Raw genomic sequence first — 25,626 nt, 5'->3', positions numbered from 1 at the left:
TGCTGTGTGCGACAATGTTTTGTGGGTGCACTGTGGTTCAGAGGAACGTTCGGTCACAAGCACCGTGTCATTCCGATATGTCAGTCCACGGCCTCCTCTACTGTCGCAACGAGGCCACACTCAGGCTGGAGGAGTAACTCCTTCCATTTCATTTGGGTAGCCTCCAACCTGATGGTATGAACATTGATTTCTAAAACTTCCGGTAATGGCCCCTTCACCATTCCCCATTCCCCATTCCCTCTCTCACCTTATCTCCTTCCCTGCCCATCACCTCTCTCTGGTGCTCCTCCCCCTTCTATTCTCTCCTATCGGGTTCCCCCTTCTCCAGCCCTTTTTTCCTTTCATCAATCAACTTCCCAGCTCTTAACTTCACCCCTCTTCCCTCCCAGTTTCTCTCGTCACCTGCCTCCTTGTACTTCTTCCTCCCCTCCCCCCCCCACCTTCTTACTCTGACTTCTCATCTTTTTTTCTCCAGTTATGATGAAGGGCCTCGGCCTGAAACGTCAGCTGTTTACTCTTTTCCGTAGATGCTGCCTGGCCTGTTGAGTTCCTCCAGCACTGTGTGTGTTGGCCAGAGGAACGTTGTTTTAATTGGTTGTATATTTGTACAATAAACTTGAACAAAATGCTGGAGGAACTCAGCAGGTCAGGCAGCATCCATGGAGGGGAATAAACAGTCAATGTTTTGCGACTGAGACTCTCCTTCAGGACATACTCAGTATCCTGCTGGCTGCCAGAATCGACTCAATGGGCCCAATGGCCCAACTCTGCTCCCGTGTCGTGTCTTATGTTAAACTGAGCAGCCAGTTGTAGCCTTGTCCCTCTTGTTGAGAAGCCCCAGGCATAATTTTAAATCTTGACTTAGAAAAAGATCTTTCACGCCTTACCTTAATCATCTGTGAGAGATCGCCAGCATCTGCCAACTCCAATGCAATATTCAGCTCATTGTCCTCAATGAACGAGTCCAAGTACTTAATTATGTTGGGGTGATTCAATTGCTGTAGAATAAATGGGAATACAGCGATAATGATCCCAACCTCTCTCCAATTAACATGATTTTTATGGCATTGATTCAATGTTTGAGAAAACATCACTTGGAATCCTTACCCCAACAACAGCAGGTGCCAGTAGCTTTTTGTCAAATTACACACACACACAGTTATTCACTAAAGGAGTACTTGATGGGCCATTGAAGAGTGTCTAGAGCAGGAAAGACTGCCTACACTCTAAGAAAGTGTATCACGTCAGAAAGTCTTTTTAGAAGGTGGATTTATTCTACAGGGCTAAAATCTTTCCAAAAGGAGTATGTCAATGCAAAATGTTTCTGCGGAAGATCTATAACCAAACCCAGCTCAATACCCAAGGCTAGAATAGCTTCTGCATTCATTCATTTATTATGTATCTATCTATCTAACTAACTATTTACTTAACAACCTATCTCTCCATCTATTTATCTATTTATCTCCCTCTGTCTCTCTCTATCTATCTGTTTATTGATCTATTTCTCCCTCTCAGTCTTTCTATCTATCTGTCCATCTATCTATTTATCTACCTATCCATCTGTATAGATTTACTTATTTACTTGTTTGGTTATTTAATTATTTCTCTATCTGTTTTTCTATTGATTGATTGATTTATTAATGTATTTAGAGATTTTATCCCCTACCGCTTCCTGTAAGTGATTTCATACAACATAGAAGATTGAACATTACGGCACAATACAGGTCCTTTGACCCACAATATTGTGTCAACCTTTTAACCTACCTGAAATCAATCTAACTCTTCCCTCCACATAGCCTCCACGTTCCTTTCATCTATGTGCCTCTCTAAGAGTCCTTTAAATGGCCTTAATGTGTTGCCTCTACCACCCCAGACAGGGCGTTCCACGCACCCTTAAGAACATAAGACACAGGAGCAGAATAAGTCTACTCTGCCATTCCATTACAGAATCCAATGACTTGGCCTCCACAGCCCTCTGTGGCAATGAATTCCACAGAATCACTACCTTCTGGCTAAAGAAATTCCTACTCATCTCTGTTCTAAGCGGACATCCCTCTATTCTTAGGCTGTGCCCTCTGGTCTTAGACTCCTCCACTATAGAAAACATCCTCTCCATATCCACTCTATCTAGGCCTTTCAACTTTTGATAGGTTTCAGTGAGCTTTCCCCCCCGCCCCTGCCCACCTATTTTTCTAAACTCCAGTAAGTACAGGCCCAGAGCAATCAAACACTCCTCATATGTTAACCCTTTCATTCCTCCCGTGGTCCATTTCCCACCAATAATTCTCTGTATAAAAAATATTACCTCTGACTTTCCTACCCTCTTCACTTTTCTCCAAACATCTTGAAGTTAGACCCTCTCATATTTGCCATTTTTGCCTTGGGAAGAAAGCACAGACTGTCCATTTGACTGATACCTCTTTTCTGTAATGATGCGAGCTCAATCATTATGAACATCTTACAGGGCAAGCTTTTCAATGTACCTTGGTACCTGTGACAATAATAAACCAATTCCAATTCCAACTTTGCTCCAATAGTGACGCTTTTGACACTGGTACCTCTGGAATCTTGAACAAAGGAATAAATTTGCCACCCTCTGCTCATCTGATATTACTCCAGTGGCCAATCAGGAGGCAGAGATCATAGCTAACAGCACAGCAATCTCTTCCCTTGCTTCCCAGAGTAACCTGTGGTATTTTCTGTCTGGCCCCAGTCCCTAATGTTTTCCAAAAGTTCCAGCACATTCTCTTTCTTGACATCAACATGCTGGAGCATATCAGCCTGCTTTACACAGTCTTCACAAACATCATGGTCCCTCACACTGGTGAATACTGAAGTGAAAGTGTCAGAGTCACAAACATGAGAAAATCTCCCGATGCTGGAAATCCGAGCAACACACACAGGATGCTGGAGGAACTCAGCAGGCCAGGCAGCATCTATGGAAATGAATAGACAGTCGACGTTTCGGGCTGAGATCCTTCACAGGAAGGGTCTGCTGAAGGGTCTCGGCCCAAAATGTTGACTGTACTCTTTTCCACAGATGCTGCCTGGCTTGCTGAGTTCCTCCAGCATTGTGTGTGTGTGTGTGTGTTGCTAGATTCAGAATTTTAGTTTAGTATTACTGGCATGTATTGTGAAATTTGTTAACTTTGCGTCAAGAGTACATTGCAATACATGATAATAGAGAAAAAAGCTGTGAATTACAGTAAGTATATTAAAGAGTTAAATTCAATAAGTTGTGCAAAAATCGAAATAAAATAGTAGCGAGGTAGTGTTCAATGTCCATTCAGAAATTGGATGGCAGAGGGGAAGAAGCTGTTCCTGAATCGCTGAGTGTGTGCCTTCAGGCTCCTGTACCTCCTTCCTGATGGTAGCAATGAGAAGAGGGCCTGTCCTGGGTGATCGGGGTCCTTGATGATGGATACCGCCTTTTTGAGGCACCTCTCTTTGAAGATGTCCTGGATACTACGTGCTCATGATGGAGCTGACTAATTTTACAACTCTCTGCAGTTTACTTCGATCCTGTGCCGTAGCCTTCTCCCACCCCCATTACCGGACAGTCATGTAGCCAGTTAGAATACTCTTCATCTGTAGAAATTTTCAAGTGTTTTTGGTGACATACCACCATTCTGTAGACTCCCCTCTAAGTCACACACCAACCTGAACCGGAATTATTTTTCCATTTCTTCACAGTCGTTGTGGCTAAATTCTGGACATTTAGTTTAATAGCTCATCCTAACGCAATACCACCAACAGTGAAATACTCCCCTAGTAATGCATTGATAATTTCCCTGTCTGGACCATTGAAGTGGGCTTTGAACTCTCTTAGAACATAGACCATTACAGCACAGACTGGCCCTTCGGCCCACAATGTTGTGCTGATCTAATTAAATTAGTGATCAAATGGCCAACTAATCTCTTCTGCCTACACGATGTCCATAGGCTTCCGTTTTCCTCACGTTAATGTGTCTCTCCGAATGTCTCTTAAAAGTCTCTTATGCTTCTGTCCCTACCACCACCCCAGGTAGCACATTCCAGGCACCCATTCCAATCTGCGTAAAAAAACTTGCCCCTCACATCTCCTTTGAAATTACCCCCTCTCATGTTGAATGTTGAAAAAGATACTGTCCGCCTACTCTATCTTGTGAGGCCTCTGTCAGTCAAGGTCGACCACTAATGTTGTGTCCTAGCTGTCTGGATACTCAAGCCTGGGGTGTATGACATGGAGAGCAAGCTGTTGCCCATGTAGCAAGCTCCCCCTCTGTCTGTACTGTTTAGGGTCAGAAGCGGCTACACAGGTCGATAGGGTGGTTAAGAAGAATAGCGTAGCGCTTAGCGTAATGCTATTCAAGTGCCAGCCATCCGCGTGGTATTCTCACCATTATCCATTAAGGAGTTTGTATGTTCTCTCCTGACCATATGTGTTTCTCCCGGGTGCTTCAATTTCCTCCCACATTCCAATAATAAGACCATAAGACGTGGGAGCAGAATAAGGCCATTCAGCCCATCGAGTCTGCTTTGCTATTCAGTCATGGCTGATCCTTTTCTCCCCTTGTCAGCCCACTCCCTGGCCTTCTCCCTGTAACCTGATGCTGTGTCCAATCAAGAACCTATCTATCTCTGCCTTAAATACACCCAACGACCTGGCCTCCACAGCTGCCTGTGGTAATAAATTCCACAAATTCACCACCCTTTGGCTAAAGAAATTTCTCCACATCTCTGCTTTAAGTAGACACCTTTCTATCCTGAGGCTGTGCCCTCTTGTCCTAGACTCCCCCACCATGGGAAACATCCTTTCCACATCTACCCGGGGCCTTTCAACATTCGAAAAGTTTCAATGAGATCCCAACCCCCCTCCCGCCCAATCCGTCTAAATCCCAGCAAGCACAAGTCCAGAGTTATCAAACATTCATCGTATGATAACCCTTTCATTCCTGGAATCATCCTTGTGAACCTCCTCTGGACCCTCTCCAATGTCAGCACATCGTTTCTTAGATGAGGAGCTCAAAAACTGTTCACAATACTCCAGGTGAGGCCTCATCAGTGCCTTATAAAGCCTCAGCATCTCATCCCTGCTCTTGTATTCTAGACTTGAAATGAATGCTAATAATGCATTTGTCTTCCTCACCACCAACTCCACCTGCAAGTTAACCTTTAGGGTATTCTACACAAAGACTCCCAAGTCCCTTTGCATTGCAGAGATTTGGACTTTCTCTCCTCATTTAGAAAATAGTCTACACATTTATTTCTTCCACCAAGTGAATGACAATGCATTTTCTAACATTGTATTTCATTTGCCACCCTCCTGCCCATCTCCTGATCTGTTTAAGTCCTTCTGCAGCCTTCCTGTTTCCTCAACACTACCTGCCCTTCCACCAATCTTCGTATCATCTGCAAACTTGGAAACAAAGCCATCTATTCCATCATCTAAATCATTGATATACAACATAAAAAGAAGCAGTCCCAACACCAACCCCTGCGGAACACCACTATTGGCAGCCAGCCAGAAAAGGATCCTTTTATTCCCACTTGCAGTCTCCTACCAATCAGCCAATGCTCGAACCATGCCAGTAACTTTCCTGTAATACCATGGGTTCCTAACTTGGTAAGCAGCCTCATGTGTGGCACCTTGTCAAAATGTATGATGGTAAGTTAATTGGTCACATGGGTGTAATTGGGCGGTGTGGTATGTTGGACTGGAAAATCCTGTTACCCTGCTGTATTTCTAAATAAAATAATCAAAGACTCACACACTCCAAATATTCTCTATTCCGCCAGGGGGGAGAAAAGAGAATATTTGGAGTGGTGGGGTCTTTGATTAAAAGACAAAAAACATGTGCAACTAGTCTCAAGGGCAGCTTCTATCTCACTATTAAATGATTGGAATTGGAATTGGTTTATTCCCAGGAGAGGGTAGATGGTGGTCCTTTATCCTGGTGAGATAGGACATGCATGCAAAGTCAGCTTTGGCGGACTGTGTGGATGAGATCAACAGTGCGACTCAAGGGTCAGGAAGAACAGCTCTGTAATGCTTCATGGAGAGCAAGGGGCACGATCAGGCACAGAAGAAGTCACGGCCATCCTCGGCAGCCCAGGAAGACCCTAGTTGTGATGAATACTCGTATCACAATTCCCAGATTTCTGAGGCTGAGATAGTGGAACTGCCCCAGTGAAATGGCTTTTCCACTTTAAAAAAAAGCTCCTCTGTACAGGAGAACAGTTCACATCATCCAAAACTGCACAAATTTGCCATCGTCAGACAATCATTAGCTTGCGCATATCTCAAGCTTCTTATACAGGGCGCTCAGCTTCAGGATGTACTACCCAGGGAACAGTAACAGCTCAAATCAAAATTCAAGGCCAAACCATTGAATGGGAAATAAGTACAGATAGAACATGCCCTGAACGTTGAGGACGGGACTGACGTACCAGGGTTTGGAAAATGAACAAGTCTCACCAGCCAAGGAGTTCCATCATCAGAGAAAAAGGCCATAAGATCATAAGATATCGAAGCAGAATTAGGCCATTTGACTCATTGAGTCCGATCCGCCATTTCATCATGGCTGATCCATTTTCCTTCTCAGCCCCAATCTCCTGCCTTCTCCTTGTATCCCTTCATGCCCTGACTAAACAAAAATCTATCAAACTCTCCCTTCAATATACCAAACGACTTGGCCTCCACAGTCGCCTGTGGCAATGAATTCCACACATTCACCACTCTCTGGCTGAAGAAATTCCTCCCCATCTCCATTCTAAAAGGACGCCCCTCTATTTTGAGGCTGTGCCCTCTGGTCTTAGACTCCCTCACCAAAGGAAACATCCCCTTCACGTCCACTCTATCGGAGCCTTTCAACATTCAATAGGTTTCAATAATGTCATCACTCATTCTTCTGAATTCTAGTGAATACAGGCCCTGAATCATCAGACGCTCTTCATATGACAAGCCATTCAATCCTGGAATCATTTTTGTGAACTTCCTTTGAATCCATTCTAATGTCAATGCATCCTTTCTTAGGTAAGGGGAACCAAAACTGCTCACAATACCAAGTAGGGCCTCACCAGTGCTTTATAAAGTTTCAATATTATATCCTTGCTTTTATATTCTAGTTCTAAATCTAACTGTCATCATTGGATACAACGAACAACCAATCATTCAATCATCAAAGTGTGATTAAGAGTCATGAATGGTGATAAATCTTAGTCATTAGTGATAGTCATTCGTGCTTGGCAATGGTAATGTGGCAGGGACAAGAATGAAAGCTACACGAGGATATCTACTAACAATTCTGGAGTGTTATTGTTTTACCTTTAGAAGGTCAATCTCATTAATGCAGTCTTGTCTTGCCTTGGCGTCCATCATCTCAAACACCTGAAGAAGACAATAGCGGGAGATAGAAACATAATGTCATGGAATTAGCTAACATTCAAGTGTCGTAGTAGTTACAGGAGCTGGGACATTATGTTGCAGTTGTACGAGACATTGGTGAGGCTACCCCTTGAGTATTGTGTATGCTTTTGATTACCCTGTCGTTGGAAAGATGTTAAGCTGGAAGGAGTGCAAAGAACATGTATGAGAATGTTGCCGAGACTTGAGGGCCTGAGGTATAGAAAGAGGTTGGGTAGAGTGGGACTTTATTAAAGAATAGAGAGAAAATTTACAAGGATGTTGCTGGGATTTGACGACCCGAGTCATAGGAAAAGATTGAATAGGTTAGCACTTTATTCCTTGACGCATAGGAAAATGAAGGGAGATTTGATAGAGGTATACAAAATTATGAGGGGTAAAATGCAAGGAAGTTTTTTCCATAGAGGTTGGATGAGATGAGAACTAGAGGTTATTGATTAAGGGTGATAGCTGAAATATTTAGGAGGAACCCGAGAGAGAACTTCTTCACTCAGAGAGGGATGCAAGTGTGGAACAAGCTGCCAACAGAAGTGGTGGCTCCAACATTTAAGAGAAGTTTGGATAAGTACATGGATGGGAGGGTATGGAGAACTATGGTGCAGGTTGATGGGACTAGGCAGAATAACTGTTTGATATGGACGAGCCAGGCCAGAGGTCCTGGTGAAGGGTGATGGCCCAAAACACGTCAACTGTTTGTTCATCTCCATAGATGCTGCCTGACCTGCAGAGTTCGTGTGTGTGTGTGTGTGTGTGTGTGTGTGTGTGTGTGTGTGTGTGAGTGTGAGTGTGTGTGTGTGTGTGTGTGTGTGTGTGTGTGTGTGTGTGTGTGTGTGTTTCTGAAGACTTTCAGCATCTGCAGAATCTCTTGAGTTTATTGAAAGTCATACAAAGATCATACTGAATGGTAGTACAGAATGATGGACCGGTTCCTCATTCTGCTTTTAATGTTCTTATGTCACCATTGACTGAGGAGGAATTTCTAGGCATTCCATGCCAATAGGGATCTTTCTTGTTTGTGTAATTACGCCAGGCTGGTGTTTGAACCTATGTGCAAATACTGTATTTACTAAGACTGTATGTGGGTGGGTGAGACGTTTTTTCCTGTTGTGTTGCTGTTGTTCTGCTGAACATTATGGACATACTCTGTCGGCGCGGGATGTGTGACGACACTTGCAGGCTACCCCCAGCACGTCCTTAGGCTGTGTTACTTGTTAACACAAACGACGTATTTCACCGTATGTTTCGAAGTACTATGAGAGACAAATCTGAATCTAATTTGGTAACTGTTATGTTTTGTAATTCCAGAAAATAATCAAAAGAAAAAACACAGGAGCCAGGGAAAATGTGTCTACTTCAGTTTACTTTACTGAGATGCACATGTGATGTGGTGGCGTAATAACGTATGCCATTCCCGTACTTTTACACATGACCCATAATGAATTATGTAAACCATAAGGAATGCTTAATCAAACAATACATTGTAATATTACTCAAATGTTATTGAAATATTAAATACACTGCAGTAATCAGACACGTGACAAAAGTTTAAACATTTTAAGAAACGCTAATTATAAATTGGGAAATTTACTTACAGCACTGTGCCAAAGCCTTAGGAAATACACTATATATAGCTAGGGTTCTAAGACTTTTGCACAGTACTGTAGTAATTGTTTGTATTGCACTGTACTGCTGCTTCCAAAAAAAACAAATTTCATGACTTATGTGAGTGATGGTGAACCTGACTCTGATCTGGGTCTCTATTGTGGACTGAGAGTGGGAAGGGGGCAGGGAGAGGGGAATCATAGTTGGAAAAAGGGGAAGGGAGAGGGGAGAGAGCGGGAAGCACCAGAGAGACATTCTGTAATGATCAATAAACCATTGTTTGGAATCATTCAACCTTGCCTGATACCTCAGGGCTGGGTGCACCCACACTACTCCCTGGCCCCTGGCACTCCTTCTCTGCCACCTGTTCCACACCCCTCCCGCAGCATTCCACCCTTGCCCTTCCCAACATCCTTTGCTCCCGCCAGATTTACAAACTCGCTCTCCGCTCCACGTTGACAAATACAGTACTGTGCAAAAGTCTTAGGTAGCTTAGCTAGATATGTATATGTGCCTAAGACTTTTGCACAGTACTGTATAAAAGCCAAAATCTTGTAAATTTAACATTTTGTCAAAATGATCTGAAGAGATTGATTTGAAAGTCATGATATATGTGGGCTTCTCTTACCTGGACTTTCTTTAACGCCACTGCTTTGCCATTGTGAAGGTAGATTGCCCGATAGACTTCGCTGAACTGGCCCCTGCCAATCTTCTTCTCGATGCGGAAGTCCGCCAGTTGGCTGCGATAGGCGTACGTGGGTATAGGTCGCTGTTCCGGGAAAGAAAAGAACTGTGATCATCTATGATCGATGAAGATGGCAGAGAAAGTAGGGACCTCTACATAAATAAAGATAAATTAAAAGAAGATTAGCTTTACTTGTCACATGTACATCAAAATATCAGAATGTATGTGAAGTGCATCGTTTTGCGTCAATGACCAACACCGCCGGAGGATGTGCTGGGGGCTGCTTGCAAGTTCTGTCATGCTTCAGTTGCCAACATAGCATGCTTATGACTTACTAACCCGAACCTGTATGCGGGAGGAAACCTCTGTGGTCATGAGGAGAGTGTGCAAACTCCTTACAGACAGCAGTGGATATTGTACCCCAAACTTCCGATCAGTGTTTAAAACTCACTGGCACGAGGAATTCTGCAGATGCTGGAATTTCAAGCAACACACATCAAAGTTGCTGGTGAACACAGCAGGCTAGGCAGCGTCTATAGGAAGAGGTGCAGTTGACGTTTCAGGCCGAGACCCTTCATCAGGACTAACTGAAAGAAAAGCTAGTAAGAGATTTGAAAGTGGGAGGGGGAGGGGGAGATCCGAAATGATAGGAGATGACAGGAGAGGGAGGGATGGAGCCAAGAGCTAGACAGGTGATTGGCAGTTGATACGCTCTGCCCGCCAGAGAAAGCAGGATCTTCCAGTGGCCACACATTTTAATTCCACATCCCATTCCCATTCTGACATGTCTATCCACGGCCTCCTCTACTGTCAAGATGAAGCCACACTCAGGTTGGAGGAACAACACCTTATATTCCGTCTGGGTAACCTCCAACCTGATGGCATGAACATTGACTTCTCAAACTTCCACTAATGCCCCACCTCCCCCTTGTACCCCATCCGTTATTTATTTATATACACACATTCTTTCTCTCTCTCTCCTTTTTCTCCCTCTGTCCCTCTCACTATACCCCTTGCCCATCCTCTGGGCTTTTCCCCCCCTCCCCCTTTTCTTTCTCCCTAGGCCTCCTGTCCCATGATCCTCTCATATCCCTTTTGCCAATCACCTGTCCAGCTCTTGGCTCCATCCCTCCCCCTCCCGTCTTCTCCTATCATTTTGGATCTCCCCCTCCCCCTCCCACTTTCAAATCTCTTACTAGCTCTTCTTTCAGTTAGTCCTGATGAAGGGCCTCGGCCCGAAACATCGACAGTACTTCTTCCTAGAGATGCTGCCTGACCTGCTGCGTTCACCAGCAACCTTTAAAACTCACTGGGGCTTGTTCAGCTCAGTGAATACCAATCAATCCACTCGAGGAATTCAGTGTGTTGAGTAGAATCTGAGGGTGGGGGGGGTGTGCGGGATGCAAATTGGAGTGCATGATAGCATAGCTGTTAGCATGAGGCTATTACAGCTAAAATTCGGAGTTCAATTCCGGAATCCTCTATAAGAAGTTTTACATTCTTCTTGTAAGTGTGTATGTTTCCTCCAAGTCCTCTGGTTTCCTACCAGTCCAAAGACGTACCAATTAATAAGTTAACTGGTCATTGTAAGTTGTCCTGTGATAAGGCCAGAGTTAAATCAGTAGGTTGCTGGGTGGTGCGAATCAGTTGCCAGAGAACGTGGAAGTAGCATGTACAATAACAACATTTAAAAGGCATTCAGATACATAGATGCAAAGAACAGAGCTGTGTCTATGGCCTCCTCTTCTGTCACAATGAGGTCACTCTTAGACTGGAGGAGCAATACCTCATATTCTGTTTGGTAGCCTTCAACCTGATGGCATAAATATCGGTTTCTCTAACTTTAGGCAATTTTTGCCCACTTCCCCCTCCCTCTTCTACACTTCCCCTCTCTGGTTCCCCTCTTACCTCTTCTCCTCACCTCCTCCAACTTCTTCTCTCGTAGTCGACTCTCCTCTCTGAAATGATTCCTTTTGCTTCAGCCCGTTACCTTTCCACCTATAGTCTCCCAGAATCTCACTTTATTCCCCCTCCCCCAGCCAGCTGGCTTCATCACCTTCAAGCTAGTCCTCCTTCCCTCCACCCACCTTCTTATTCTAGTATCTTCTCCCTTCCTTTCCAGTCCTGATGAAAATTCTCAGCCCGAAACATTGACTGTGTATTCACTTCCATCGATGTGACCTGACCTACTGAGTTCCTCCAGCATTTTGTGTGTGTCACTCTGGGTACATAGGTGGATAGGGATATGGGCCAAAGACGGGACTGGCTTCGTGGACACTAGGGTCAGCATGGATGATGGGCTGAAAAGACTGTTTTGACGCTGCGACTCTAATTGTTTCTCGTTTCTCTGTGTTTAAGGTGAGTGCCAAAAACAAAGCTCTGCAGAGTTGCTGAACCATCAGGATGTCTATAAGAGCAGTGGTCTCCAACCAATGGGCCGCAAAGCATGTGCTACCGGGCCGTGAGGAAACGATAGGAGTCAGCTGCACCTTTCCACATTCCCTGTCACGCACTGTTGAACTTGAACATAGGGTTGCCAACTGTCCCGTATTTGCTGGGACATCCCGTATATTGGGCTAAATTGGTTTGTCCCATACGGGACCGCCATTGTCCTGTATTTCCCCTGCTAAGGTAGAGCGTTCCTATGAAACCTTTCGTGCTGAAATGGCGTAAAGTGAAGAAGCAATTATCAATAATTTATATGGGAAAAATTTTTGAGCGTTCCCAGACCCAAAAAATAACCTACTAAATCATACCAAATAACACATAAAACCTAAAATAACTCTAACATACATATTAATGATATGATAAATACACAGCCTATATAAAGTAGAAATAATGTATGTACAGTGTAGTCGGGAAGATTAAGCCAAAACCGATTTGTGGGAAAAAAAATCAGCACATACGCGTATGCGCACGTCACGCATGCGCACGTCACGCATGCGCACACAGGTGCCTACGCAAGGCTTCATGGTCATGGTAGTCTTTCTCGGGTAAACACAAGAGTCCCATCAACACACACAAAAAATGGCTGGTGAATGCAGCAGGCCAAGAAGCATCTATAGGAAGAGGTACAGTTGACGATTCGGGCCGGGACCCTTCGTCAGGATTTGACTGCTACTTTTGTCTCTTATTTGGGAGTGAGAAAGTTGGCAACCCTAACTGTAAAAGACATGTTGAAATGTGTTTAACCCTACTTGAACACCACCCCCCCCACGGGTCAGCTGGAATATTGTCAATATTAAACCGGTCCATGGTGCAAAAAAAGGTTGGGGACCCCTGCATAAGAGCATTTGGCCCATTCCATCATGGCTGATTCAGTATCCCTGTCAACCTCATTTCCCTCTCTTCTCCCCGTAACCTTTGACACTCTTACTCAAGAACTTAACAACTTCCTCTTTAAATACACCCAATGACTTGGACTCCATAGCTGTCTGTGGCAATGAATTCCACAGATTCACCACATTCTGGCTAAAGAAATTCCTCCTCATCTCTGTTCTAAAGGGATGTACTTGTATTCGGAGGCTGTTCCCTCTGGTCCTGGACTCCCCCACCACAGGAAACATCCTCTCCACATCCACTCTATCTGTGCCCTCTGGTCCTGGACTCCCCCACCACAGGAAACATCCTCTCCACATCCACCCTATCTGGGCTTTTCAATATTCGGTATTGTGACAAGAATACACATAGATTAAGATGTAGCTGTCCTGTGCTGGCACCAGTGGGATCAGCAATTGGTCTGCCACCTGTCTTCAGGAGAGAGAGAGATAAGGAAAACAATGAAGCAGTATTTGGAGATGTGTAATGAAGGGGAAGGAGAGCTGTCAAGATCGGCTCCCCCTTTGAACCCTGAACTGTTTGAAGTGATGGACAGGCGATACCCCAGCAGGGGGATAAAAAGGGACAGGTTCGCTAAGGCAGCACACACACACGACACCCGAGGTAACAAGACCCTGGAAGCGATGTGTCTCTCACAAGTCGGTGGGAAGTACCGGGCCATAAACGCACAGGGTGGAAAGGCACGATCGGCGGGAACCTGGTGTGTGTCCACCCTTGCCTGGGTGCCAGGTTCACCGCAGGGAAACGATCGTATCTGGAAACGGAGGGGTCACGGTCGATGACCTCAGATGACATCACAAACGACTCGCCCGAAAGCTGACTGTGAAGGTCTGTGTGGAAGCCTTGAATATTCATTCGTTTTGCTCTCTCTCTCCTTCCCCCCCACTGTCCATCGCCACGGCAGCGATTACTGCGAACTGAACTGAACTAAATTGAACTGAACTTTGCGTCACTTTGAAACTGGTCATTTACCCCTAGACAACGATAGAGCTTGATTGATCCTGTTATCTTAATTCTGTGTACATGTGTGTTTATCATTGCTGAACTGTTGCATTCATTATCCTTTTGATTAGAGTACTGTGTTGCTTGTTTCTTTAATAAAACTTTCTTAGTTCTAGTAATCCAGACTCCAACTGAGCGATCCATTTCTGCTGGTTTGGCAACCCAGTTACGGGGTACGTAACAGTATGTTTCACGGAACAAAGAACCGCTCAACACAGCACAGACCGTTTGTCCCACAATGTTGTGCTGACCTTTTACCCTACTTTAAGATCAATCAAATCCTCCCCTCCTGTACAGTTCTCGATTTTTCTATCATCCATGTCCCTATCTGAGAGTTTCTTATAGGTCTCGAGAGTATCGGCGGTAGGGTGTTCCACATGCCCACTGCTGTTTGTGTGAAAAACTTACCTCTGACTCCCATTTATACTTTGCTGCAACCAACCTTAAAATTAGGCCCCCTTGTATTGGTCATTTCCACCCTAGGAAAATGTCTGGCACGTCACGCTGTTAATGCTTCTTATAATCTTGTACGCCTCTATCAGGCCTCCGCTTTGTTTCAATGAGATCCTCCCTCAAATTCTTCCAAACTCCAGTGAGTGCAGGCCCAGAGCCATCAAACACTTCTCATGTGATAACCCTTTCATTCCTGGGATCATTCTCGTGAACTTCCTCTGGACCCTCTCCAATGCCAGCACATCCTTTCTTAGATAAGGGGCCCAAAGCTGCTTTCAAGTGCAGTCTGACTTCTAAATGCTTTTTGGAATACCTCAGCAATGAATTCCACAGATTCACCTCCCTCTGGCTAAAGAAATTCATCCTTATCTCTATTCTGAGACTCGGCCCTTTGGTCCTAGGCTTTGCCACAATTGGAAACGTCCACTCCACGTCCACTTTATCTAGGCCTTTCTGATTGGATTGGTTTCAATGAGATCCTCACTCATTCTTCTAAACTCCTGAGTACAGGCCCATAGCCATCAAATGCCCAACATACATCAACCCTTTCATTCCCAAGATCATTCTTATGAACATCTTCTGGACCCATACAATCAGAGTGCAACCCTTCTCTTGTTCTTCAATATCTATCCCTTCCCCTAGTGCAATTGAGTTTATTCATCGACCTGCTCACTTTAGAGCACAAAGGCTTCCCTTTCCTTTTCACTCTCTCTCTCATTCTGCTCAACAAAACACTCAGCTCCCTCTTAATTAGAGGTGGGAGGAGAAGATGGCGGCGCGACACAGCTCGCAGTGGCCACTCCAGTGGTGATGTCTGTTATTAGTCAAGTATGGTGCAGTGCACAATCCTGATTTGATGGAGATGGATGTGAGAGCACGGAGGAACATATGGAAAAACTTCTGAAATGCCTGCTTCGCTGCTGCAGCTACTGTGTGGTCTGGAATCTCCGGAGGAGAAGGCCTCGAGTCTTTGGCTTTGCTTGTTGCTCGGCGGCCGGGGCGGGGTTGAAGCACTCGGCAGAGGAGGGTGCTCGGTGTCAGAGGGCTGCTCAGAGGCTTGAAGTTTTCAAATGGACTCAGAGTCGGCTGCGGTCGGGTGCTTCCAATGCAACGGCAAGTTGTCGGCACTTGGAGGTTCGTGGCAGGGAGAGTTTCTCCCTTCTGCCGATCGGGATGAGGAGTCGATCGGGACTTTGAGACGTTTTTTTACCGTGCCCATGGTCTGCTCTTTATCAAATTATGGTATTGCTTTGCACTGTTGTAACTATATGTTATAATTACGTGGTTTTGTCAATTTTAGTCTTGGTTTGTCCTGTTTTTTTGTGATATCATTCTGGAGGAACATTGTATCATTTTTTAATGCATGCATTTCTAAATGACAATAAACAAGGAGAGTGTCCTCATAATCTAATCTAAATAATCTTCCGTGCTCCAATGTGCTGGGTGGAAAGAGTGAGAAGTTTCAAGTTCCTGGGCGTCAGCATCTCTGAAGATAAATCTTTCGCCCCACATATCGATACAATTACAAAGAAGAAAAGACAGCAGCTATATTTCATTAGGAGCTTGAGGAGGTTTGGTATGTCACCCAAAACACTTGCAAATTTCTATAGATGTACCATGGAGAGCATTCTAACTGGATGAAATGGAGGGACCACTGCACAGGATTGGTAAAAGCTACATCAGGTTGTAAACTCAGCCAGCTCTTTCATGGGCACTAGGCTCCCCAGCATCTGGGAAACCTTCAGATGCCTCAGAAAGGTGGCATCCATTATTAAGGACCCCCATCACCCAGGACATGCCCTCTTCTCATTGCTACCGTCAAGGAGACGGTACAGGAGCCTGAAGACACACACTCAATGTTTCAGGAACAGCTTCTTCCCCACCGACATCTGATTTCTGAATGGACAATGAACCCACGAACACTACCTCAGTATTTTCATACTTAATTGTTATATATACCTTACTGCAATTGATAGAATTTTATTATGTACTCCATTGCACTGATGCCACAAAACAACAGATTTCATGACATATGTCAGTGATATTAAACCTGATTCTGATTCTGACAAGGGACTGTGACCTCAATAGTGTCTCGAGTGTAGAATTTTTAGCCTGTGTGGCTGCACTCAGAGGCAGCATTGCTGTGTTCCCATGCATTGCATAAACAACGGGACTGTTGGAGCCGATTGTGTTGATCATTAATATCATTCATATAATGAACATGACAATTGCTGTTACTGTAATATATTTTAACGCACACAGGAGAATTTCAGCCCCTTGTTTTTTTTTACCTTTCCAGGCTATAATGTGTTTGAAGCAATAAATTAAATAACTATTCCATCACCCTAAAAGTCGATCGCTGTGATATTGAAACCTCCCGAGTGCGATAAAATTGGTCAGGCCAACAAGCAGAGATATCAGCTGCTCTATAACTGGAATGAGGTTGGATTCTTGCCAGCGATAATTTCCAGAGCTTGGCATTTATTAATCACCGGCTGACCATTACCAATCTTGTACTGGTTTTCTGCTCCACACCCTTTACTTCCCGTATAATGACTCAGTTTATGACTTTATTCTTATTACTGTTTGGGACAGAGCAGCACAATACAAGTAACTGGAGGGTGAGTGAGGCCAGTACCCCTATCACCCACAGAGAGAACGTTATTCACGAAATAAAGCCCCTTTGTGATATTTAAAGGCAGGATGAAGAGGCTCTCAGGAGGGAAGCAGGCTTGACAAAGGCCAGTCAGTATCAGCATGTCCTGTGGACATTATGGATGCAATATAAAGGCCAGTTTCAACTCGGACAGCACAGTAGCATAGTGGTTAGATTATGAGAACACTCAGTCCTCTTTTATTGTCATTTAGAAATGCATACATGCATTAAGAAATGATACAATGTTTCTCCGGAGTGATATCGCAGAAAACAGGACAAACCAAGGACTAACACTGACAGAACCACATAATTATAACATATAGTTACAGCAGTGCAAAGCAATGCCATAATTTGATAAAGAACAGACCATGGGCATGGTAAAAAATGTCTCAAAGTCCCCGAGTTGGTTGACTCCCGAGTCCCTGATAGCAGGCGGCAAAAGGGAGAAACTCCCTGCCATAAACCTCCAGACACCGTCAACTTGCCGATACCTTGGAAGCAGCCGACCACAGCCGACACTGAGTCCATCCGTCCGAAAACTTCGCGCTTCCGAGCAGCCTCTCCGATACAGCCTCCCGAGCGCCATTCTCTGCCAAGCGCCTTCGACCTCTCCCCGGCCGCTGAAACACGCAAAGCCGAGGATTTCGGGGCCTTCTGCTCCGGAGATTCCGGTTTCCACACAGTAGCAGTGGCAGCAAAGCGGACATTTCAGAAGTTTTCCAGCTGTTCCACTGTGCTCTCACATCTGTCTCCATCAAATCAGGATTGTGCACGGTTCCCTACTTGACAGATAACGGATATCATCACCGAAGTGGCCACGTGCGCTGCCGTCGCGCCGCCATCTTCTCCTCCTCCCGGGAGGTTAGCACAACACTTTACAGTACCAGAGACCCAGGTTCATTTCCCACCATTGTCTGTAAGGAATTTCTCCCCATGACTGCGTGAGTTTCCTCCAGGTGCTCTGGTTTCCTCCTACAGTCTAAAGGCCTTCCATCTGTTAGGTAAATTTCCCCATGATTAGGCTCGGGTTAAACCTGGGGTCACTGAGCGGCAGGGCTCAAAGGGCCAGAAGGGCCGTATCTCAATAAGTAAATAAAAATAAACTCCAAGATGACATTCACCTTTCAATACTTCAAATCCAGCCTCAGTCAAAACACTGCAGCCAGATGAGTGAGACCTGCCACATCGCAGTGTTGAACTGGGAGATTCTCAGCATGCAGGGTGAACCTTGCAGTAGCAGAACAGCTCTCTTCCCCCATGAAAACGATTGATAATTAAAAACTACAAGGGAAGCAGACCCAGTTGATGCTTTTAAACGCCAGCTCAAAACCTATTTATTTACCCTTGCTTTTAACTAACATCTTTTTGACTTTTATTTTTATGTTTATTTGTATTTTATTTTCATATGTTTACTTTTATCTCATTGTAAAGCACTTTAAGCTACATCATCTGTATGAAAAATTCTCCATAAATTAGGCTATTCTTATTACGTATCAAGGCCCTAACAGGCACACGGAATACTGTTGTATAAATTATTTGGAGCTTAGAGCATTTACACCCAAACCTGCTTTTTTCATTTATTAAGGTGAGCAGCCTTTATAAAGTCAAAGCCAAAGTAAATTTATGATCAAGTACGTATATAGAATATAGAGCATGGGACATTACAGCACAGTACAGGCCCTTCGGCCCACAATGTTGTGCCGACCTTTTAACCTACTCGAAGATCAATCTTAACCCTTCCCTCCCACAGAGACCTCCATGTCAGGATGGAGCTCCCAAGTCTGGACACCATCTATTCCAGCAGACTCAGGAGGAAAGCAATCAGCATAACCAGAGACACCACACACCCTGGCCACTCCCTGTCTGACCCGCTGCCGTCCAGCAAAAGGTTCGGGACACTAAAAACCAGAACAAATAGACTGAGGAACAGCTTCTATCCCAGTGCTGTGGCCTCCATCACACCACTCCCACAGAACAATGACTGAAACTGTGAGCACACACATGCACACACAAGCACTCAAATACTTGCGCTAATGGCACTTTGTGCATTACTGTGATACTCTGGTGCTGCTGAAACTTATTTTCTGCTACGTATCTATTTAATACTGTTTTTCTATTATTGTCTTGTTTTTATCTACCGCTTTATTTAATTGCCTGAGAGGAAGCCAATCAGGGTTTCATTGTACCTATGTATAACGACAATAAAGATCATTCAATTCAATTCAATTCAATTCAATTTTTCTATCATCCTAATGTATCAGCCTCTGCCTCTACCTTTGGCAGAGCATTCACCACACTCTGTGCAAAGAACATACCCCTAACATCCCCCCTGTATTTTGCTCCAATCAGCTTAGAATTGTAAGCAATACGCACAAAGTACTGGAAGAACTCAGCAGGTCAGGCAGCATCTATAGAAATGAATAAACAATTGACATTTCGGGCCAAGCCACTTCTTCAGGGTTGGAAAGGGAGGGGGAAGATGCCAGAATAAAATAATGGGCCGGGGGAAGGAGGATAGATAGAAGGTGATAGGTAGGAAAGGTAAAGGGCTGGAGCGGAAGATATCTGATAAGAGAAGAGAGTGGACCATGGGAGAAAGGGAAGCAGGAGGGGCCCAGGGGAGGAGCTAGGCAGATGAGAGGCCAAAGCGGGGAATAGAAGAAGAGAGAGAGACAGAAGGAAAATATTTTTACCAGAAGGAGAAATTGATATTCATGCCATCAGGTTGGAGACTACCCACATGGAATATGAGGTGTTGCTCCTTCACATGTCAGAACAGGAATGGGAATGGGAATGGGAATGGGAATTAAAATGCTTGGTCTCTGGGAAATTCTACTTTTGGCAGATGGGGCGGAAATGCTCGGCCAAGCAGTCCTCCCATTTACAACAGCTCTCACCAATGTAGAGGAGGCTGCATCGGGAGCACCAGACACAATAGATAACCCCAGCAGGTTCAGAGGTGAAGTGTTGCCTCACCTGGAAGGATGGTTTGTGGCCCTGAACATTATGAAGCTTAAAATTATGTCCTCTTATATAAGCCTTTCTGTCCAGGGAAAAAAAATCTCTGGCCATCCAGTCGACTATGCCTCTTATCTTCTTGTACACATCCATCAAGTCACCTCTCATCCTCCTTCACTGCAAAGAGAAAAGCCCTAGCTCGCTCAACTTTATTTCGTAAGACATGCTCTCGAATGCAGGCAACATCCTGGTAAATCTCCTCTATATGCTCCCTAAAGCTTCCACATCTTTCCTATAATTAGGTGACCAGAACTGAACACAGTATTCCAACTGTGGCCTGACCAGGGCTTTATAGAGCTGCAACACATACTATGTCCCCATATACTAACTTGAGATTCATTTTCTTACAGGCATTTACAAGAAAATAAAGAAATACAATTAATTTCTGAAAAACTCTACATAAATAAAGACTGAAAAGCAATCAATGTGTAAAAGAAGACAAATTGTGCAAATAAAAAATCAACAATATCGAGAACATGAGTTGTCGAGTCCCTGAAAGTGAGTCCGTGAGTTGTGGAATCAGTTCAGTGTTGAGGTGAGTGAAGTTATCCCTGCCATTTCGGAAGCCTGATGGTTGTTCCTGAACCTGGTGGTGTGGGACCTAAGGTTCCTGTACTTCCTACCTGGAGGTAGGGGTGAGAAGAGAGCATGGCTGTGATCCTTGATGCTGGATGCTGCTTTCTTGTGGCAGCTTTCCTTGTAAATGTGCTCAATGGAGAGGGGGGTTCTTTGTCTGTAGTAGACTGGCCTGTATCCACCATTTCCTGCAGACTTTTCTGTTCCTGGGCATTGGTGTTTCCATATCAGGCTGTGATACAACCAGTCAGGATTATCTCCACTGTACGTCTATCAAAGTTTGTCAAAGTTTTCGATGACATGCCGAACCTATGTAAACATCTAAGGATGTAGAGGCAGTGTCGTGTCTTCTATGTGATGGCATTTACAAGCTGGTCCTAGGATAGATCCTCAGACAAGATAACACCAAGGAATTTAAAGTTACTGACCCTATCAACCTCCAGTCTCCCTAAGGAGGACTGGCTCCTGGACCACCATCATTTTCCTCCTGTAGTCAATAATCTGCTTGGATTTGCTGACATTGAGTGTGAGGTTGTTGCTGTGGCACCACTCAGCCAGATTTTCAATGAACTGTAGTCAATGAAGAGCAGCCTGACTTATGCACCTTCATTGTCCATCTGTTCCAGAGCTGCGTGAAGAACCAATGAAATGGATCTGCTGTGGACCTGTAGTGATGGCAGGCAAATTGGAGCAGATCCAGGTCACCCCTCAGGCAAGAGCTTCATGACCAACCTCTCAACGTACAGTGCATGTATCTGCTACTGCATGACAGTCACTGAGGCAGGTTACCGTATTCTTCTGCTATAATTGAAGCCAAGGGGTTCCTCAGACTGCTGAAGCGAAAGGTTGAAGATGTCCATGACAGCACACCATGTCATGCTACTACAAAACGCTCATTTTCATGACATTGATATCCTGGGTGTATCTGCCATTGAGAACAAACTTGAATCGGAGACGTTTAACCACGACCCACCTTCCTCGCAAATGGCTGTATTTCGAGAAGAACCGAGAAGTTTTCCCGGTTTCCTGGCCAAGGCAACAATATCATGAGGGATTCAAGGACTGTCTTTATTCACCATATACATTTGTGTGTATTAGGAATTTGCTGTGGTGTGTCGGTTGGTGGCGCAATAAGAAACAAAAGTTGACGACATTCAACAATTATAAAGAATAACATAAAATATAAAGAATTATCAACAAAATGCAAACAAATGTGGAGATTAAAGTACAGATGTGGAATTAATGAATAAAGGCCAGCAGGTATTTACAAGTAAATAACATGATAAATACTGATTTAACTGTGCAGAGCAGTGATGGGGGATGGGGAGGGGGGGAAATGAAAGATCACCTGGCCATTATCGCAATACCCTTTATGAGAGACTTCTGTGCACTAATTCTTTGCTGCATTTTCCATGTCACAATGGTGACCTCACTTCAAAAGACGTCTGACACAAGATCCTTGAAGAGCTTGATGTTGCCATGGTAACCCAGGCCTTGTCCTCTTAACTCAGGGCGCATTGGCGCCCAAATCACAATTGCAAAGAATGAAATGGGCAGAGCCCTAAGGAGGAAGGTGTACACAAAAATAACACTGGCGGACAGCTACTGACCCAGTGGACAGCTCGGTAGCACTGCGGTTAGCCCAATGCCTTACAGCACCAGTAATCACCGATCGGGGTTCAATTCCCACCGCAGCCTGAGAGGAGTTTGTATGTTCTCCCCGTGACCACGTGGGTTTCCTCCGGGTGCTCCGCTTTCCTCCCACAGTCCAAAGGTGTACAGGTTTCAAGATTTAAGACTCATGATTGTTTACTGTGATTCTTCAGTACAAGAGGGTAAAGGAGAACAAAATGACTGTTACTCCTGATCTGATGCAGCAGAACAAAAAACGCAAAAAATGCAATCAATATAAACAGAAAAGCAATCCGATGAAACACAGTGCATGAGTAACTATTAAGTGTGACCGTATATATAGAGTATAAAATTAGCTTATATACGTGGACTGATTGTACAGTTCTGTGCAAAAGTCTTAGGCACGTACACAGTATATAGCTCGGGTGCCTAATTCAGTACTGTTTTTGTCAAAGTGGAGCAGAGAGCGAGTTTGTAAGTCTGGCGGGAGCAAAGGATGTTGGGAAAGGTGCCGCAGGAGGGGTGTGGGACAGGAGGTGACAGAGAAGGAGTGCCAGGGGTGGGGGTTGGTGTGGGTGCAGACACACCCAACCCTGAGACACCAGACTAGGTCATTTGATTGCAAACAATTGGCTTACTGATCATTACAGAATGTCTCTCCGGTGCTTCCTGCTCCCTCCCCTCTCCCTTCCCCTTTTCCCAACCATGATTCCCCTCTCCCTGCCCCCTTCTCACTCTCAGTCCACAATAGGGACCCATATCAGAATCAGGTTTATCATCACTCACATATGTCATGAAATTTGTTTTTTTGTGGCAGCAATACAGTGCAGTACATAAAATTACTACAGTATTCTGCAAAAGCCTTAGGCACCCCAGCTATATACGTATATGTACCCAAGACTTTTGCACAGTACAGTATATCCATAAAGTGACGCTAGGCACAGGAGCATCTGTACATACGGTGACTCTGACAGGAAATGATCAAGTGTCTGATGTGTATGTAGTGGTGGTGAGCTGGGTTAATGCGTGGAGGCGTTGACCAGCCTGATGGTTAGGGTTAGGGTCAATAAGTTATTGGCAAGCTATATTGGTGCTTGAGCACAGCCACTCCTGTGGCTGCCCCCAGCACATCTTTGCACTGAGTTGCTCTTTGACGCAAAACTAATCTTTATCTTTATCTTGAGGGGACAAGACAAGGGGCAAAGGCAGGTTACCGGCACTTTAAAACCAGCTGCTTTGGGCAGAAAAGAAAGAGGACTGACCTTGGAGATCTGCTGCCTTGCAGCTTTACCCATTCATGGGGTAGGGTTTGGGAGTAAAACCCAAGGAAAATTCCAGAACCGGAGTCCCTAAGGCAGTCCTGCAACACCACTGGTGCCAACTTATATTGGTCTCTCCCATTCTACTGGATTCATCAGCTGGATGGAGAGTGGGGCCTGCTGCATAGGCCACAGGCTGCTCCCCATATCATACTGTCCTGGCTTGCTAGGTCACAATATCCATGGTTGACCCTGACCAGCTAAGGGTTTCAGTATTTTTAGAGGACAAACCACTCACACATTAGAGATTCTGAAGGACTTGATGAAACATTTACTGTATTCCTCTCCACAGATGCTGCCTGACCTGCCGAGTTTCCCTCATATTTCCTGGGTGTTACTTATGTATTTCTCAGTTTAGTCTGAGACAGGGAACAGAGGATGATTCTCCCTTCCAACTATTCTTTCTGGCACAGACTGGAGCCACAGGGCAGGGTCTGTGACGTGGGCAGGCATTTCTGCAGTCTTGTCCGCCTGCCACAACACTCAGTGACGACGGGACACATTGTCTGATGTGTTCTGGCATTCAGCAAGACCACAGCTGCTCATTTACATATTCAATGACCTAGATTTGCATGCTCCATCACAGCCCATCAGGCTTAATTAAAGTAACATTGCTATTAAAAGACAAGATTATACCCTCCCTCCCAAGCTCAGACACAGGTCAGGCCTTTGAAAAAACAGCAAAGTGCCTGAGTTCATTATTCCGGCCCGCCGTCGCAGTTCCCATTATCGGATTGTTGTTGTTCCTTTCCGCATCAGCTGTTTCTTTTGCGTTTTTGTCTGTTTTTTTTACCACGCTCAACTCAGCGTGGGTGGAAAGTGCATAAGGAAATGGTCAGATTCGAACCCAGGACCATTCGCATTGAAGTCCAGTGCAGATGCCCCTGCACCACCTGCCGATTATCCGATTATCTGTGATACTTAACGGGCCCCTCCGCTGGTGAGACTCGGCCACGGATATTGCATCCTAGCTGTCTACACGATACGCAAGCCAGGGCAGTACGATATGCGGGCTCCCCCTCGCCACGCAGCTGATAAACCCAAAGGAATGGCAAAGACGGATACAGTTTGGCAGCAGCGGCGTCGCAGGAAATGCCGGTCAGTGTTGAGTTCGGCGTAGGAGTTCTGTAGGGACTGTAACTCTGGATTTTTCCCTCAGGGTTACTCCCGAAGACTTCCCAATGAGTGGGTCAATCTGCAAGGCAGCAGAAGTTTGAGATCGGAGTGTTCCTTCTCCGAGATGAGCTGCCAACCACGGCTGACGAGCCCTATCTGCCCGAATATAACATGTTACCATATTTATTAAGGGACATTATTCTCCATTTACAGTCAATAGTAATCTCCCAGTGGCCACACATTTTAATTCCACGTCCCATTCCCATTCTGACATGTCTATCCACGGCCTCCTCTACTGTCAAGATGAAGCCACACTCAGGTTGGAGGAACAACACCTTATATTCCGTCTGGGTAACCTCCAACCTGATGACATGAACATTGACTTCTCTAACTTCCGTTAATGCCCCACCTCCCCCTCGTACCCCATCCATTATTTATTTATATACACACATTCTTTCTCTCTCTCTCCTTTTTCTCCCTCTGTCCCTCTCACTATACCCCTTGCCCATCCTCTGGGTTTTCCCCCCTCCCCCTTTCTTTCTCCCTGGACCTCCTGTCCCATGATCCTCTCATATCCCTTTTGCCAATCACCTGTCCAGCTCTTGGCTCCATCCCTTCCCCTCCTGTCTTCTCCTATCATTTTGGATCTCCCCCTCCCCCTCCCACTTTCAAATCTCTTACTAGCTCTTCCTTCAGTTAGTCCTGACAAAGGGTCTCGGCCCGAAACGTCGACTGTACCTCTTCCTAGAGATGCTGCCTGGCCTGCTGCGTTCACCAGCAACTTTGATGTGTGTTGCTTGAATTTCCAGCATCTGCAGAATTC

At 45.0% G+C, this 25,626-nt stretch overlaps 1 protein-coding gene across 7 annotated transcripts in view; it reads right to left on the bottom strand.

Moving 5' to 3' along the window:
• Window positions 1-25,626, bottom strand: part of LOC140186048 (serine/threonine-protein kinase Nek6-like) — a 177,255-nt gene that overhangs the window by 69,416 nt on the left and 82,213 nt on the right. For 6 of the 7 annotated variants that reach the window (XM_072239874.1, XM_072239875.1, XM_072239878.1 and 3 more), the window contains exons 3-5: window positions 9,636-9,776; window positions 7,307-7,369; window positions 888-998 (exon numbers count right to left, since the gene is read on the bottom strand). In XM_072239874.1, the coding sequence (XP_072095975.1) occupies window positions 888-998; window positions 7,307-7,369; window positions 9,636-9,776 (315 nt within the window). The remainder of the gene's footprint in view (window positions 1-887; window positions 999-7,306; window positions 7,370-9,635; window positions 9,777-25,626) is intronic. The other variant, XM_072239877.1, reaches the window with a different exon arrangement.

The sequence above is a fragment of the Mobula birostris genome, chromosome 22 (genome assembly GCF_030028105.1).
Source record: "Mobula birostris isolate sMobBir1 chromosome 22, sMobBir1.hap1, whole genome shotgun sequence".
Taxonomy (NCBI): domain Eukaryota; kingdom Metazoa; phylum Chordata; class Chondrichthyes; order Myliobatiformes; family Myliobatidae; genus Mobula; species Mobula birostris.
Note: the sequence above shows the minus strand (reverse complement) of the source record. Positions and strands in the feature narration are given on the sequence as shown.